The sequence below is a fragment of the Jaculus jaculus genome, chromosome 2 (genome assembly GCF_020740685.1).
Source record: "Jaculus jaculus isolate mJacJac1 chromosome 2, mJacJac1.mat.Y.cur, whole genome shotgun sequence".
NCBI lineage: Eukaryota > Metazoa > Chordata > Mammalia > Rodentia > Dipodidae > Jaculus > Jaculus jaculus.
In genome coordinates, this window is record NC_059103.1 from 164520864 (window position 1) to 164537563 (window position 16700).

General features: G+C 44.6%; 1 protein-coding gene across 1 annotated transcript; it reads right to left on the reverse strand.

The window, feature by feature from the left end:
- Positions 1–3527: 3527 nt before the first annotated feature.
- Positions 3528–16274, reverse strand: Gem (GTP binding protein overexpressed in skeletal muscle). The gene is made up of 5 exons (XM_004656936.2): positions 16218–16274; positions 14500–14827; positions 7751–7827; positions 6763–6967; positions 3528–4773 (listed from the first exon to the last, which is right to left on the reverse strand). Exons 2-5 carry the CDS (start codon positions 14816–14818, stop codon positions 4496–4498), a joined length of 879 nt encoding a protein of 292 aa, XP_004656993.1. The 5' UTR covers positions 14819–14827; positions 16218–16274; the 3' UTR covers positions 3528–4495.
- Between the last annotated feature and the right edge of the window lie 426 nt (positions 16275–16700).

The window sequence follows — 16700 nt, forward strand, 5'->3', positions numbered from 1 at the left end:
TAAACAACCCAGGGTACTTAGCTTGCATAAGCCGTTGGCTGAAACACCCGAAGTGATGCTCTTGCAGTTCCGGAGGTGAGAATCCCAGATCTCGTGGCTTTGGGGCCATGAATCCTATCAAGTCTTTAGGGGAGAATCCTTCCTGCAACTATCCCAGCTCTGGTGGCCCCAGGTGTTTTTGCCTGTAGCTCCATTTATTGCCCCAAACCACTACCTTGTACTCTCATCTGTCCTTCCCTTCCCTACCTGTCCTTCCCCTCCTCTTCCCCTCTCCTCCTTTTATCCTCCCCTAATCAAAGTGCTAAGTGTCACACATTGAATTTAGGAACTACTTAAAACCCATATGGCTTCGTCTCAAGTTATGACCCTAAACCAATTACATCTACAAAAACTCCATTTCCCAATAAGGTCACATATGGGTTCGAGTGGACATCAACTTGGGGGAACAGTTTGCAAACCAATATTGACAAGAAGTGAAAATCTGTTTATCTGACTCAAGTCGCAACAAAATCACTATGTTTGTCACAAATGCAGGCCAGAAAGCTCCTGTCCAAACTGAACATCTCTCATTTTTCTGAATATATATATATATATACAACCCTTTTCTGCCATCCTATCTTTACTCTAGTTTCTTAACATAGACTAATCATTTTCTTTTTCAAATCTTCCACCAAACCCAGTTGTAGAAATCTTTAGCTGTCTCCAAATTGAGCTTCGAGCCACTTCTTCCGAGAAGGTATCCATGGTTGTACCACCGAAGCAAACAGCTCTTGGCGCCGCTTACCTCGTGCCTCAGACATCACTTTTGGCCTCTCTCCCCAGGCTTGTGAGCAGCTCTCCATTCGCCTCACGCCGGCCTCCTACCACTGTGAGCCACACTGCACACTTCTAAAGGCAAGTGGCTCTGTCCCCTGTGTGTGCCTCACAGTGCCTTTCATTCCTAAGTGGGGGCTCCTTCAATGTGACCAGGTCAATGGTTTTTGAGATGAGGTCTCACTCTGTAGCCCAGGCTGGCCTTAAACTCATCATCCTGCCTCAGCCTCCCAAGTACTGGGATTGCAGGTATGCACCCCCACACATGGCTTTAACCCATGTGAATTAATAGCCTGTCTCGTTCCTTGCATTAAATGCTTCATGTGTTAATAAACAAAAATAAAGACTGCATAAAAACCAATCTGTTTGCAATGCCCCATTTCCTCCAAATGGAACTTTTGTAAAGCCCAATTTACCTGTCCACATCAAATCCAGATATTTAATAACTCTTCCACTTGAATTTTACGTAATGGACACAAATCCAGTCCCTTCCGGGTACAGTATTCCCACATTTTATTTTCTTCTTATTCCAATGTGCCTTCTCTGGCTATTGGGGACAATCAGATTTACTGCTCTGGAGGCTTCTGAGGACAAGGGCAATGTCTCAGTCATTAAACTCTCAGATCCCAGAAGCACCTGGGTGTGCAGGACTGTTTAGACAAGCAGGAGGGAGAGAGGGGGAGGGGCTGCACTGGAGTGTGAGGAGCCTCAGCTCTCCCAGGTCTCACCAAACCTTGAAGGTAGGCATGGGAAACTGAGGCTGGGAGAAGATATTGACCACAACTCTTGATCACATATCCAGTAAGTGTTGAAATCCTTGTCTGTCTGACTCAGCGCTGTGGCTCTTAACCAGAAAGACTCTTTTTTTTTTTTTTTTTTTTTTTTGGTTTTTCAAGGTAGGGTCTCACTCTAGCCCAGGCTGACCTGGAATTCACTATGTAGTCTCAGGGTGGCCTCGAACTCATAGTAATCCTCCTACCTCTGCCTCCTGAGTGCTGGGATTAAAGGCGTGCACCACTATGCCTGGCTCCAGAAAGACTCTTAAATTGCTATGTATCCTGTGTTTCCAGCCTGGATCAAGCTGCAAGCCCTGGTATGTAACACTGACCATGTCCAGAAAGTCTGGGATCTTTTGGCCATTTGGCTTGGGATGTCTGAAAGAGTAATGGTTGAATCTGAGAACACAGAGACATGTGAAGAAGGTATGTATGTGGGTTGGGTCTGTGTATGTATATGTGTGTGTTTACAGAATATATGTATGGTGTATGTGTGCCGTATGTGCAAACATGTGCTTTTGGGGATAATGCATGAAGATAATGGGGCTGTGTTTATAGGAACCCATTTTAGAAACTAGAATATGCAAATGAACAGGAGTCACAGTTTAACTCTGGTCCCAGTCCAAACACTCACCATCTGAACAAACTTGAACAATTCACTATCCCTCAGCTTAGTTTACTGTGAAATGAGGTTCTGGGAAGATCTGTGAATTTCAAGAAGAAACAGTCATGAAGTCCCAGTATGTGCAGTATACAGCATAGAAATGTGGAGAAAAAAAGTAAGGAGGAAAGACATAATGGTCTCGGATTTAAAGGGAACTGAGGAACAGACTTGGAATGCACATTCTGAGTTATTCAGAATGAAGGGTGCACACCAATAAACAATGGAGGCCAACGCTCCCTGAGCACTTTACAGTACAACAGATAATAGACACTGGCCTCACAGCCCCCTCACAGAAAAGGTACCATTGGCAAGCCCATTTTTCAGATGAGAAAACTGAAGACTAGAAACCTTTACTCTGTACTACAAAAACACAGTGTACTAAACAACCAAGATTCACACCAGGCCTGTACAACCACAGATTTACTATTAGCACTTTATACAATTTCCTTGAGCAATTCAAAGATACAAAGTGCATGGAGGTGGAAACTTTGCCCTTACCTTGGAAAAGGAGAAGTGGCCAACACCACAGGCAAGCCACCCACTAAAACTGCAGATGCTTAAGCAACACATGAAGTCCCATGATTGTCGCTATCAGTGTGCCTAACTACAAACTCAGAAAGATGGGGGGCTGGTGAGAGTGAAGGTAGGAGCTAGAGCAGATGTGGAAGGGGAATACTAGGAGGTCCTATGCCCACCACAGGGTGGCACACCTCCTTGTAGAGGTGCCCTATGATTAAGGTCAAACCATATTAACCAGGGAAGAGAATTTGCTGTAAGCTTTGCCTTGCTAGATCTCAGGCTGAAATTACTAGCCTCCCAACTTAATCTTGTGTAATTCCCCTTAATGCTTTAGTCAAGATTAAGGACTTGAGCCCTCAGGGGGCAATGCAAGACCCATCTGTTCAGTTAGGAAATTTCCAGACCAAAGTTAAGGGTCAATCAGCTTTGACTATAACTTAGCTTTGGATGACCCCATGGACCTCCTTGGCCATTTCAACAGCCAAAAATAACTGCATCATAATTCCGAAGGAAAGGTGTTAGGGGTACTGCCCAACTGAAAACTACTGAACCAATGACAACAGAAGGATTGTAATATGCCTGTATCTTTGGGATAGGCTTGTTGTAAAAGCTATTCAGAAATAATCATACTCAGATGGGAAAATAAAACAGACTGCCATCCTTCCTTTTCAAAAATTTTATTTCTTTTATTATAAGACATATAGGTAAAAACTTGCATATCTTTGAAAAAGATAGAAAAGGTAATAAAAGGGACTTTCTTCTTATTAAGAAATATGTTCATAAATATGCTTTATCAAATGTTAAAATGGTTATTTTGCAAAATAATAATAAATAGAACACAGCTATGGCATACAAGTATCAACCCAAAGACTGGAAGTTTTTATGTTTTATACAAAATTCAGGCTTTTGATTACATTTAAAATATAATCACTTTGCACTCCAGATTCCCAATAAATCAATTTTTAAGATACTCTTATAATGGCTCCATGATTTCAAAAACAATGAAACATAAAACATGGTTTGACTAAATAGAATTTGATGAAAATAGTTCCTCTAAATAGAAAAGTTAGAAGACACATAAGTAAACATACAATTTTTCAACCAATATGTGCAACACATACCAGTTTCCAAGTCTACACAACTTTGTGGCCTTTAAACAAAAACCGTTAACTCAGCTTCCAGCACGGCCCATCACTTCCTTTTGCAGTGTGATGGAGCAGCGATTGTCGCAACCGTGATGGGGTTGCAGTTCTGCCACCCTAGCTCTGCGGAGAGAAGGTGCGCACACAGCTCTCCTCTGTTCAGTAAACTCTCAGACAGCATTCCTACATTTCTTTCCGACCCAATGTCCTCAAATTCACATAGAGGAACACTGAGCAAAAGTTCAGCAATGAGAGGCTCCTGTTGGAGGAATTCTTCTGTGACCTTCTCTGACCTGTTGTCCAAAGGACAGAAGTAACCCATGTGGACCTCAAACATGTCCTCTGATGAATCCTAAGTGTCCAAGTAACAGGGTCAAGTTTTCTTATTAATAAATACTGACTTAACATTGACCTTTCATTTCCCATGCATTTTGTTGCCCATGCGGCTAACATGTAGGTTCCCAGCTGTAGAGAGGGAAGCCGCTTCTAACAATACCTAAGTGTCCAATCTAATATAGATTATTGGTCCCAATGGCCTGCAACGATGTCCATACGGGGACATCTGGGTGATGTGGGGGTGTCTAGAGCACAGAGAGATCATGGCAGGACTTCGACTTGAGCTTGAAGGCCATGTTCTTATTGTTTTTGGCGACGATCTTGCCCCAGAAGCGCCTGGCTTTCCTGGGGATGCTCTCCCGCCTTTTCTGGTAGGCCAGCCGCCGCTCATTCTTCTCCTTGCTGTCCCGGCGGAGGCGGACCTGCCGCACGATGCCCTCGAACAGTTCCTTCACGTTGTGCTGGACCACTGCAGACGTCTCGATGAACTTGCAGTCAAACACCACAGCACAAGCTCTCCCTTCTGGGAAGGAAATGGAGAGAAGTCAGAAGTTTACAGGTAGGATCTCACACAGCACATAGCCAGGCTAGACGCCGTCTGTTTTAAAGTGCGCTTGGGGTGGCTGTGTCATAGAGAAGGGCACTATGGCATGTGTCCATCAGGACACAAATTGTAGGGGGATACCTGGCAGCAGGAGGGATGGGCTTTAGATCCAGCCCACCATAAAGTCACTATGTGGAGGTCCACTTCCATCAAATACAGTGATAGTCATCACAACACCAAAAGCCATAGCTTTAATTTACTGTAGACTTACTACAAGCCAAAAACTAGGTTAAGTGCTTTGTAAACATTCTTTCTTGTCCATAACAATCTTAGAAATGATATTATTATTCTCATCACATACATGTAGAAACTAAACGGGATCTTTTTTATTAATCTTGAGGGAATTTATTTACATTTGACAGTGACAGGATATCCAGACCTGCTTAATTCTCAAGTCCATGTTCCTTCTCCTGACTCAGTTCCTTTCATTAAGAATTATAATTCTATGGTAGCTGGAGAGATGGCTTAGCAGTTAAGCCCTTGCCTGTGAAGCCTAAGGACCCTGGTTTGAGGCTCGATTCCCCAGGACCCATGTAAGCCAGATGTACAAGGTGGTGCATGTATCTGGAGTTCATTTGCAGTGGTGGAGGCTCTGGTGTGCCCATTCTCTCTCTATCTGCCTCTTTCTCTCTCTATTTGCTGCTCTCAAATAAATAAATAAAAATAAACAAAAATTATAATTCTAGAGCTGGAGAGATTGCTCAGTGGTTAAAGTACTTGCCTGCAAGGTCTTAATGACCTTGGTTTGATTCCCCAGAACCCATGTAAAGCTAAATGCACAAAGAAGCACATGAGTCTGGAGTTTGTTTGCACTGGTAAGAGGCCCTGGCATTCCCATTCTCTCTGTCTCTCTCTCTCTCTCTCTCTGCCTCTCCCTCTCTCTCTCTCTCTCTCTCTCTCCCCTCATTCTCTCTCTCTCCCTTCTTCCCCTTCCTCTCTCCTGGCAAATAAATAAATAATTTTTTTTAAATAATTGTAATTATACTATCTAGTTTTCCTCTCTTAAAAAAATGCTGTGATGAGAAATTTTGAAAAAAAAATGAGGATTTTCCAAATGTGTAACATAGGTAAATCACACTATTCAAACTTTTCTACAACAGTCTCAATTTCAAATATTTCACTGTATTTCAAGTATTCCACTGTGTCCAGATTTTGATTTGTAAAGATATGAATATTATGGATAGCCATGTCCTAGTAAGAAGCTATTTCCAACCAGCAGAGTGCATTGTCTTGGGTTTCTTGTCTCCCCAGTAAGGTCTAAAAATGCTCTTTTATTTTTACAGTTATAGCAAATCTGCATTAAGCAACTGAATCCCAAAGTCCCTAAATTCCTATTTACCCAGTCAGAAAACAGGAGTATAAAAAAGCATATGTGATTCAATAATAAGACTGATCCCTTACCAATAATTTAGGAGTCAGGGCCTGAGAGGCATGGGACATTTCTAGAGTTTAGAGGGAATACCAACAACTGAAGTATAATTTTTTTGGTATAAAACTCAATCCCATAATTCCCCTAACCAACTATTCCTCATCCTTCTGGCATTAAAATGACTTTTTCCTTTGCTAAACTCAGGATCTTCTTGAAGAATGGAAAGGACAAAGAGCAAAGGTCGGGGACCATCAATAAATCCCTGAGGCTGCTTTCGTCCCTAAAGTAATTTTGGCAGACCACCCCAAGGGAACTGAGGTGAGTGGGATCCTGCAGGTAGACCAGAGGGACAAACCAGCAGGGAGATGAGCCATCTGTATGATGGATGAGGACTACGGGTGTCCTAGATGATATACATAAAACATGCGGCATTTCAATGAGCCCCTGGGTTGCAGCCTTGTGGAAGAGAATGGAAGAGTACCTGCCTACAGCACATGTGAGGCAGAGATGGTACCACAGGATCGCACCTCCTCCCTTACCTGACACAGACACTTCGCGACACCTCACTAAGTCACTTTTGTTGCCAACCAAAATGATGGGAATGTCCTCTGTCTGCCGGGCCCTGCGGAGCTGGATTCGCAGCTCAGATGCCTTTTCAAAGCTTGCTCGGTCAGTGATGGAGTAGACGATCAGGTAGGCATCCCCAACCTGCATGCAATGTTCTTGAAGCCATTCATTCTCCCCCTGGTAAAAGAAGACCTTCCATGAGCCCAGGTTGGCCCGGGAAGTGAGGTGGCATTTTGCAAAGAAACTGTATGTGTATCCTAAATAACTTGCTGATAACAGAAAGAAAGAAAACTGCCTCCAACTCCCCTCAGAAAGCATTGATTTTCCATGCTCACAAGATGTCGGGGGACTATAAAGTTTGGCAGTCTACAGAGTATGTATGCCAAAACGTTTAATTGCAAATTTCTTCTACAGCTTGAGTTGACAAATGATATATTATTATTCTGCCATACAGTATTTCCAATTGCTATCTAGACTATCAAAACTGGGTCTTTTCTGACTTCCCTAAAACTTCCTTCTGCCTTCCCCAAAGGATAGAATTAAGAATCCTTTTGTAAGAGTAGGAGCTTCTCAATAAACAGAAGATCCTGCGTGTGCTGAGAAGCCCAAACCCCTTAGGAAGCAAAGCTGAAGCATTGAGAATGTCAACTTCACACAAGACGGGTTTATGTTAGTTGAAAATAACTGGTCATGCTTCTTTGAGCTTTCCCAAAAACAAATACACGTTTTGCAGCTTTTAATAGAACTAATAGCACAGCAGTGCAATTTGCTTGGTATTCAGTCCTCATCTGTGAACAACCTGTTCCTCATAATAGTCTCATTCGGCAGAAGTAAATGCTTTTAATCAAGGAAATGAGCCCACCATAGCCACTGTGCAGGACAAGGTCACCCTCACACCAAACATCCTGTTGAAAGAAAAGTTCTCAAAGAATCCACAGACAGCTTCAGGGCACCACATACCTTATTTTCCCACATGTCCAGGAGGATAATAGTCGCACTTTCCCCATCAACAATCAAGGTGCGCTCATATGTATCTTCTAGAAAAGAAAGAATATTGATATTGAAGTCAGGTGAATACACAACACACTTTCACAGGCTGTTAATGTCAAGGCCTGAGAAGAAAGTTCAACTGACCCGGACATGGTAGCTCACGCCTTTAGTCCCAGCACTCGGGAGGCAGAAGTAGGAGGATTGCCATGAGTTCGAGGCTACCCTGAGACTACATAGTGAATTCCAGGTCAGCCTGGGCTAGAGTTAGACCCTACTTCAAAAAAAAAAAAAAGAAGAAGAAGAAGAAGAAGAAGAAGAAGAAGAAGAAGAAGAAGAAAGCAAAGAAAGCTCAACTAGTGAAGTACTTGTCTCAAAGAACATGAGAACATGAGGACCTGAGTTTAATCCCCAACGCCCAAATAAAATGCTAGGCATGGTGGCTTACATCTTTAATCCTGTCACTGGAGAAATAGAGATAATAGAGAAATAGAGATTCCCTGAAGCTTTCTGGCCAGCTAAGTCTAGCCTATCTGGTGAACTCCAGGCCAATCAGAATCACTGACTCAAAAAGACATGGATGGCATACCTGAGGTCAACCCTCAAGGATATCCTCTGGACTCCACACACACATATACACATGCATGTGCACCTGCACACATGTGCACCCCCCTCACACACACACATAGAAAAGAGAGTCAATGTTAAAAGTTATGCTAGAAAATATGCTTAGTGACTATGAGAAGAATTATGTAAACATACAGCTATTTGCAAAGATAAATTACCACTTTATCAGTCACCCTCAATACATGTTACATAGTCCTCCAGTATTTACTAAGCAGACCACCTACAGTTCTCACATGTGTATGGCTAAATCACCGGAATTAAAAGGCATTCATTTTTGTCATTCTTGAGCCTTATATAGAGGAAACTGTTAATAAGAGCAAATTTTGACTCCAATTCAATGGATACAGCTGTGAGAAAGCATTAACTATAAGCCTGATGATGACAAATCTCTAACTGTATGCCTCATTTTCATAAGCCTCACACGGAAATCCATTCTACCTATCCGTAGGTGGTTCCTGAACACTCATGGCAGCTTCAGGAGCTCTGACTCGAGACATTTCTCCTGTTAGGAAAAGGGCAAGAAAACTATTTTGAGACAATCCCTGTTTGGGCTGCAGTTTTCTTCCTCTTTTTGTCTTTTCATTTCTTTCTTTCTTTCTTTTTTTTTTTTTTTTGTCTTGTCTTTCTTTCCTTGTCTTGTTTTATTTTTTGAGACAGTCTCATTAATAGCACTGGCTAACCCAGAACTCACTATATAACCAGGCTGGCCTTGAACTTGCAATGTTCTCCCTACCTCTGCCTCCCAAGTTCTGGGATTACAGGTGTGTGCCACTACACTTTTCTTCCTTTTAAATAAATAATTCATTGCCCTTGGATTAACTGCATTTATTTTTTCCATCTTAAGTACACCAACCACAGCTCCCTCCAGCTGCACTCGGTAATGGAAACCTTAGCCTACACTTGAACCCGGATTGACTGCAGGTGAAAGGTCACAGCAATGCAGCAGCCAGAACGACTCCAGCTGGCACACTGTCAGAGACTAGCAGAGCTGACCCTGTGTCTACCCTGAGGTTTCTGGTTTGAATTCCATCATTTCAGAATTATGACTATCATAATGATTTACTATTTTTCTTGTTGGTTTTGTGCCTGAAATCTCTTTCTTCAGATACCTGAAGGCTTGTCCCTTTCTGGGGGAGAAAGGTGTTCCCTGGGCTTGGAGTTAAAATTGTAGCACTTCTCTTCCACCCAAGTCCCTCACCCCATATCCTGCTCTACACTTCCTCTTTACATTCATTATCAGGTGTAAAACACATTTAACTTACTAATTTTATTGCACTCCCCAGATTGTGAAGTCAGAGATTTCCACTTGTTCTGTTTACTGTATCCCTGGAACCCAGGATAGTGCCTGGTGCATTGTAGTCACTTAATGAAAATGTGTCCAGTATCACTTCTTGGCCTTTTGGCTAAGATCAAGTGAAAGTGTGTCCAGTGAGTGATGAGCATAGTACTGTGAGCCCAAACAAACCTTAATTAGAACCTAGGTGTCAACCCTGTATCATCTATGTGATTCTGAATCCACCCACCTTAGGATTTCCAACACAAAACCAACAAGAATGTATGGGTAGAAACTGGTGCTCCTTCCATCACTTCCTTGGCCAGGGGAAGGTGGTTCTTGCCCCACTGACGATTTCCTACTATAGGTAAATCCTACTTTAAGAGTACTATAGAGGAAGACAGGCATTTCTTATTTTATAACAGGGAGAGGTTTATGGAAAGCAATGCTCCTGATTTAATGTGTCTTTAGACAAGTTCTCAAATCAGGATGGGAAGGAAAGAAAATGTAGACAAAAGAGGAGAAAATTAACCAGGAATGGCTCCAACTCTCAGTTTCCCCACCTCCTCAAAGTGTCATTCTTCTAATCAGTGATGATCTCTCAGGGCATAAAAACCTGTTGTTCCTATCCTGTCTGCCATGTCTGCAATGTGAAGCATGAAAGAAACTACCATGGGATGCACAATTTGGCTTACTAGCTTACTTTCTACCCAGTACACAACACGTCCAGTATGACCAGCATTCTACCAACCAGGTGTCTATAACCAAAGACCCTTCACACAACCCCCTCTGGCCTTTTCAGGTGCCAGTCAGATGGGGGGAAAGGAAAAAATAAACTGGAACTCTAGGAAAGCTCTTTGAAAGGTAAAACAGTTGAAGTCTCTCAGCCTATGAGTCTCCTCAACAAGGAATCTGGGGACAGACCCTTTCTTCCACTCTCTAGATGAAAGCTGGGGGAGGTCCACACACTTGGCTTGGCAACAGAAGGCCAAGGAGGTTCTATGGTGGCTATCTCCCCTTGATCAGCACACCTCACACCTCAGGTTGTCTTTCTCATTTGCCCCCCTGCCAGAAAGCCTCTCCTCAACCATGCTTGTAATTGGGCTCTCTGAGCTCTCTTCTAGATTAGGCCTCCGCCTTCTCTGTCCTTGCAGAGAGTCCTAGTTTCCATCAGAACCTTGCTGAGTCCATTAAGTGAGAATCCCCCAACATTATCTAAATCCTCTGCCTGACTTTAGCAAGAACTCTGTCATCCGTTTAGCAAGCAACCCCCTAACCCTGATGTCTCTTCTGAGTAATTTTCCATCCACAGACACAACCTGTTCCTTGGCCATCAATCACCACTTTTGCTTGTTGTGTTTGAAGCTGAGTCTTATCTCTCTGCTACTGCAAGGGTTCTGGTTACTATAGTAATCATTCTGAATAAAGTCTAGGAAATTTTTATGTTTACACTCTTGTATTTGGAGGCCCCACCTGCCCAAGACGAGCTCCATGGCACTGCCTCATATGCTGGCACTGGCTTCTGCAGCCCCTCACGTTCCTGAGCTCTAGCATCCCCCACTCAAAAAAAAAAAAAAAAAAAAACATCAAATTGCTGGTAGCTATCATCACCCAAGGCATCCCAAGGACCTTTGGAAGAAATTAATACTCTAAGACACTCTTGACTCATGTCCCTGTGCACCTATGAAAGAATGACCAGGGGACAGGGGCTACAGTGAAATCACAGATGCACTCAGAAAGGAAGTGATAGGTCCAAACTAAGCTGTAACCAATGTTTATTCCACATTTACTAAGTGCTATCCCTATGCTCCAGGCTTATTCTTTGCTTCCATACTCCTACCACCCTATGAAGTGTCATCCCAATTATACTAATGAGGAAGCTTCCAGAGGTTAAGCGGTTTAACTGGGATAGCTCAGCTAAGTCTGTATCATGCTGGGGGTATAAACTCACTAGTTGGACTCTTAAGTCTAGAGCTCTTCCCGTACTCCCCATATACATGTGGAATGCCTTCTTGCCTAGCTCAGGGCTTCCAAATCCTAGTTATCTTTAGATTCCCTGCTCAGAGATTCCCTCTTTTATGAGGCCTTTTCTGATATCTCCAGCCAGAACTACTTTCTCTGAACCCCACTTTTCCTCTTTGGGCTCTTTCAAGACAGTCATCAGAGTCTGGCTTGCTTTACAGTTAGTGTATATCTGACCTCAACTGCACATTATGAGACCTCTAAGGAGGGAGCCCAGGACTTTGCATGTCCCACAGCCCTCACCAAGTGCTAAGGTATATGTTCAGTAACTGTTTGGGAATGAATGAATGAATGAATGGTATTCAATGTGCACAGCATCATAAGATTGTTGCAACAGACTAGTAGACTGGAACAACATACATCTTTATTAGGAGAAATAATGATGAGGATATCATTACAATTTTTGTCCTGTGGTTAATGCTGGGAAAAAAAAAAGGAAAATAAAAAGCAATGCAAAGGTATGCCTTGTAAAACCTTCCTCCTTGGACCCATCAAGCCAACTAGTGAGTCCAACAAGGCCTACAAATGATGACACACTCCTAGACTACATAAATTAAGCTACTCAGATACGACATGTGACTTGAGATAGGTCACCCAAGAAGCTTCTCACTGTCAAAGATTCTTTCTTTTCTTTCCTCTTCTTCCTCTTCCAACAAAAATGTTTCCTAAATATAGAAGTCAGCCTTTCCAAATTCCAGGTGTGATTCAGTTATCCAATCACTTTATGCCTACAGAATATCTCCCTCTTCATAGATACCATTCTACTCTAATGGAAAAACTTCAATTCTTCTCTCTCTATCAAAAACAATGACATAAAACAAAACAATAAAATAGCTCTTGGTCAACTGCTTCCTTACATCAATCCACAAAGCACTTCACTGTTACTTAAGCTACTTGCTAATTCATCATGCTCTGAGCTATGGCCACTGACACTAAGCTCCTTAGTAAGAGGGTCTGGAGTGCCTCATCCATCACTGGATACCCTGCACGGGCCACCTATGTGTTATATGCTTAATGGCATTGGAAGTTAAATCCTGCGACTGCAGGGGTCACTGAAAGAATACAGGTCTGGGTTAAGCAAGCAGGTTTGAATCCAGACCATCCTATCCACTAGCTTTTCTCACCCTGGAAAGTCTCTTGACTTTGTAAGACTCCATCTCATGACCTGTAAAATAGGGATATTAACATCACATTGGTCCCATTCCTGTAAGGATTACCATAAACCTATGTGGGAAGAAGTTAACATAGGGCCAGCACAGAACAGGTGAAGAATGAGTGAGAATACACTAAACTAAGATGATAAAGTCCCATTTCTAAACCCAGACTCCTCACTAGGTGATCCCAGAACAGCCACTTGACCTTCCCAAGACTCCATTAATTCATGAGTTCAGGAATTTTGTGAGGCCCAAAGTAAACAGCAGGAACTATAAGGCAGCTAATAAAATACCCCTCCCATGTGAATACCAGCCTGTTCTTCCGGTAGCAGCCACCCAGCAGCCTGCACAAAGAGCAAGTCACCTACACAAAGCCGGCCCTATTTCTCTCTCTTGATGCTCACTTAGCTATAGTCCCTGAGATTCTGGAAGTGAGGAGAGAAATCAATAGTACCTCAGTGAGTCATCATTTATGAGCCTACTCCTGAGCTGCCTCTTGAAGCAGCGAACTCCCTGACACCAAGACAGCCAAGGAGAATGAAACTTTTCAATGACATGGTCCATTGTAGTGAGGAGTAGGACTCATGCACACTCCAGTGTGCAGAAGTGAGTCACCAATGCCAGTCCATCCCCCCTTGGAAGTCTGTGGTTCAGCCGTGTGTTGTAACTGAGTGTAGAAACAGACCGTGTGATGTAGGCTAACACTGGATGGTTCTTCCTCCATTTCTAAAGCTGTAAATAGGAACACAGCAGTCCTGGGCATGCATGGTAAGGCTTTAGCTACAGCTGTATGGAGACCACTGGCTAATAGGATCCTACTATAATGACCCAGAATATAAGGCTGTACTTGACCTATTACTGTATTAATGCATGCTTTCATACTATCATCTCAAAACATGTTTGAACTAGGCAAGTCTTCAATAAATCTATATCTTAAATGAGAGTGCAGAGAAAATTCCTTGAAAACCTGTCAGACGATGCAAAATATCTATCACCATTTTTCTGCCTCAAATTTTCTCTAAAAAAATTATTGTACTGCTTCAAGTACAGATTCTGAACTATTACACACTTGCAAAAGTATCCAGTATTGGTGGAAACAAACAAATAAATCTGTCCTAACCATGGGGTCTTTTTAATAAAACGGGTTCAGTTTTATGTACACTACAGAATGCTGTGTCTACAATACTGAAGTCTCCAAGCACGCTCCGGTTCACGGTCAGCAGCAGCCCAAAGTGGGGTCCTGTCACCTTTAACCAGGCTGCCTCAGATCCCTAAGACTTAGACTCCCAGACATTCCCATGCTCAATAGATTTTGGTCCTATCTACATATATTCTTTCATTTTCTAGTTTTGAGGGCCTAAGTCAAGGCTGAGGGACTTTGCACTCTCATCCAATATCAAAAAGATGTAAGTTCTGTGCACACACGCAGACAAAAAAAAAAAAAAATGCAGCTTTTTTTTTTTTCCTAGATGGGATCTCCCATAGCCCAGGCTGCCCTCAAACTCACTACGCAGTCAAGGATGATAATGAACTCCAGATCCTCCTGCCTCCACCTCCCCAGTGTTGGGATCACAGGTGTTCCCGACAATACCCAGCTCTGCCTGGACCACTATGTGACAGAAGCCCACCAGGGCTGGGCCACCTACCTCCCAATACCTCGCAGTCGCTGTCCATGCTGTCGTGCACACCTGCAAAGATGTTGGCCAGGGTGGACTTGCCCACCCCCTGCTCTCCTATAAGCACCACACGGTAGTAGGTGTTTCCCAGCTCGGAGGAGATGACAGAGTCCGTGGAGTCAGAGGACCAGCTCTGGCGGCAGTGACCTTCAGGGGCAACAGAGTGGCGGTTGTGGAGGTGGGGGTCCTTCTGAACCATCAGATGCCGGCTGTCGGCGGGGACACTCCAGCGCTGCTGTGGCTGCATGCCCACAGTGCCCTGACGCATGGTGACATTATTCAGAGTCATGGTGGGGTCCTAGGAAGTAAAGGCGTCAAGATGCCAATGTTAGGAAGCATGAGTCAAAACTCAGCAACCTCAAACACAGTCACTGGTGATCTTTCATTAGATGGGTAAGAATGAAGCGTCCCTAACACAAGGAACACCTATCAAACACTCCTAAGCCCTAACAAGCCAAGTTTCAAATGGACGCACGCACACACACACACACACACACACACACACACACTCTATTACTAACCAGCTCCTCAAGCACACTGTCATTCGCAACGAGAAAATATTACCAGCAACATCACCCACTGCCCATAAGCCTCCTGCATCCTCAAGGAAACCTTAGAAACCCCACTCGGAGCCGGCACAGAGACAGCTGCAAGCAACCCCCCACACCACCACTGCCTATGGAGATGGCTTGACAGGCAACAAGTCAATGCGGCTGGGGACCAGCTGGCCAGGTTAGCGGCTCTTGTCTAAACATGGCTCTTTAATTGCACCAGAGTCCCGCAGCCTTGTGTGCCTCAGTGGGAAACACGTGGCAATGACATCACTCCCCAGGCTGGACTGGACAGGCACTTTGGGGAACTTCCATGTTTAGTAAAGTTGCTCCAATGCTCTCCAACTGCTTGAACAGACAGTGTTTGGGGAGTGGGGACCATTTCTGTTTGAGGTTTATGCCTTGGCTCTGCCCTCTTGCCCAGACACTAAGTTCAACATCCCAGCCTCAGCCTGCTCACATTAATTCAGATCTGTCAGACGGGTGGTGACAGTGCGTTCTCGCTCTTATCAAACCTCGTCCACGCCGAGATTTCTTAAGCTCGGATATCCACCTACTTAAAGCAAATCAGAAGGCCAGAGAGGCCGCCAAATGACATCCAACAACTTCCTCCAACTTTCTCCTTGCAAGACTACCTTGCCTGGTGCGGAAGACTGTTCCCCGGGGCTCCTGGAGATAAAGCTGGAGCCGTCCCCAGAGCCACGCGCGACGGTGAGGGACGCGCAAAGCTCTCTCCCACACTCCACTCCCCAGCACCTTGGCCACCACCCAGAACCACCGTCTCCCACGCTCACCTTTTTTTTTGGGGGGGGGGGTTCTTAAAAGCAGCTTTGTTGGCTAACTTGCCAAAGCCAACAAAACCATTCAGCCTCACTGAGGACTGCTGTGGGGAGGGGGGACAGAGGGGGTTCCCTAATCTATGGGAGGTGACACTCGTCCGAGATTGAACTGGGGAACCTGCCCATAAGAAGCGCATCTCTTGCACCTGAACTTCCTTCCAGGACCACACATATCAGTTCGAGTTCCAACTTGGAAAGTTCCGTGGCCGGGAACGCCCACTCCCTGCCCGCGCTCCCCGCCGCGGGAGAGCCCTGCGGGAAGCGCATCCCCCCATCCCCACCCCGCCAACCCCCTTACTTGGCGGTGCCGGTGGGCGTCTGCGCGTCGTCGGTGCGCGGCGAGCCAGAGCCGTCCCGGAGCCCGCGAGGCCGTGCGGTGCCCGCAGCCGCCCGCCCGCCGCCCTTTATAGCGCGCCCGGCCGCCCCGACCCGGGGCTTTTCCGTGACGTCAGCGCTCCCCGGCGGGAGGGGGCGGCTCTGCAGCAAACTCCGAGTTGCAGCCACTTAGCTAAAAAAACCAGTTACTCGCAGTCATATGACGACCCCCCCCCTCTCCCGCCCCTTTAGGGGGGGAAAATACATATATAGGACAGATCAATCCTGAGCCTCCTTGATTTTGTTTATCTTCTTTTTACCAGGTTAGCCACCGGGAAATGGAAACTGTTAACACTTAGTTGCTCCTTAATCGCCCTTCCCAGCAGGGCACTTGTGAGCTGTCTCTGGGGGAGAGGACGGAGGAAGAGAGGTTTGGGTGGTGAGCACTGCCTTTGACAAGAAAACG

What these genes read in the sequence shown, in the direction of transcription:
- Gem (XM_004656936.2), bottom strand. Translation starts at nt 14,818, where the DNA reads ATGACTCTGAATAATGTCACCATGCGTCAGGGCACTGTGGGCATGCAG. An exon ending in CGACTGCGAGGTATTGGGAG is followed by an intron (nt 7,828 to 14,499) that starts GTAGGTGGCCCA and finishes TTTCTTTTCTAG; the next exon opens with AAGATACATATGAGCGCACC. An exon ending in TCGCGAAGTGTCTGTGTCAG is followed by an intron (nt 4,774 to 6,762) that starts GTAAGGGAGGAG and finishes TTTCCTTCCCAG; the next exon opens with AAGGGAGAGCTTGTGCTGTG.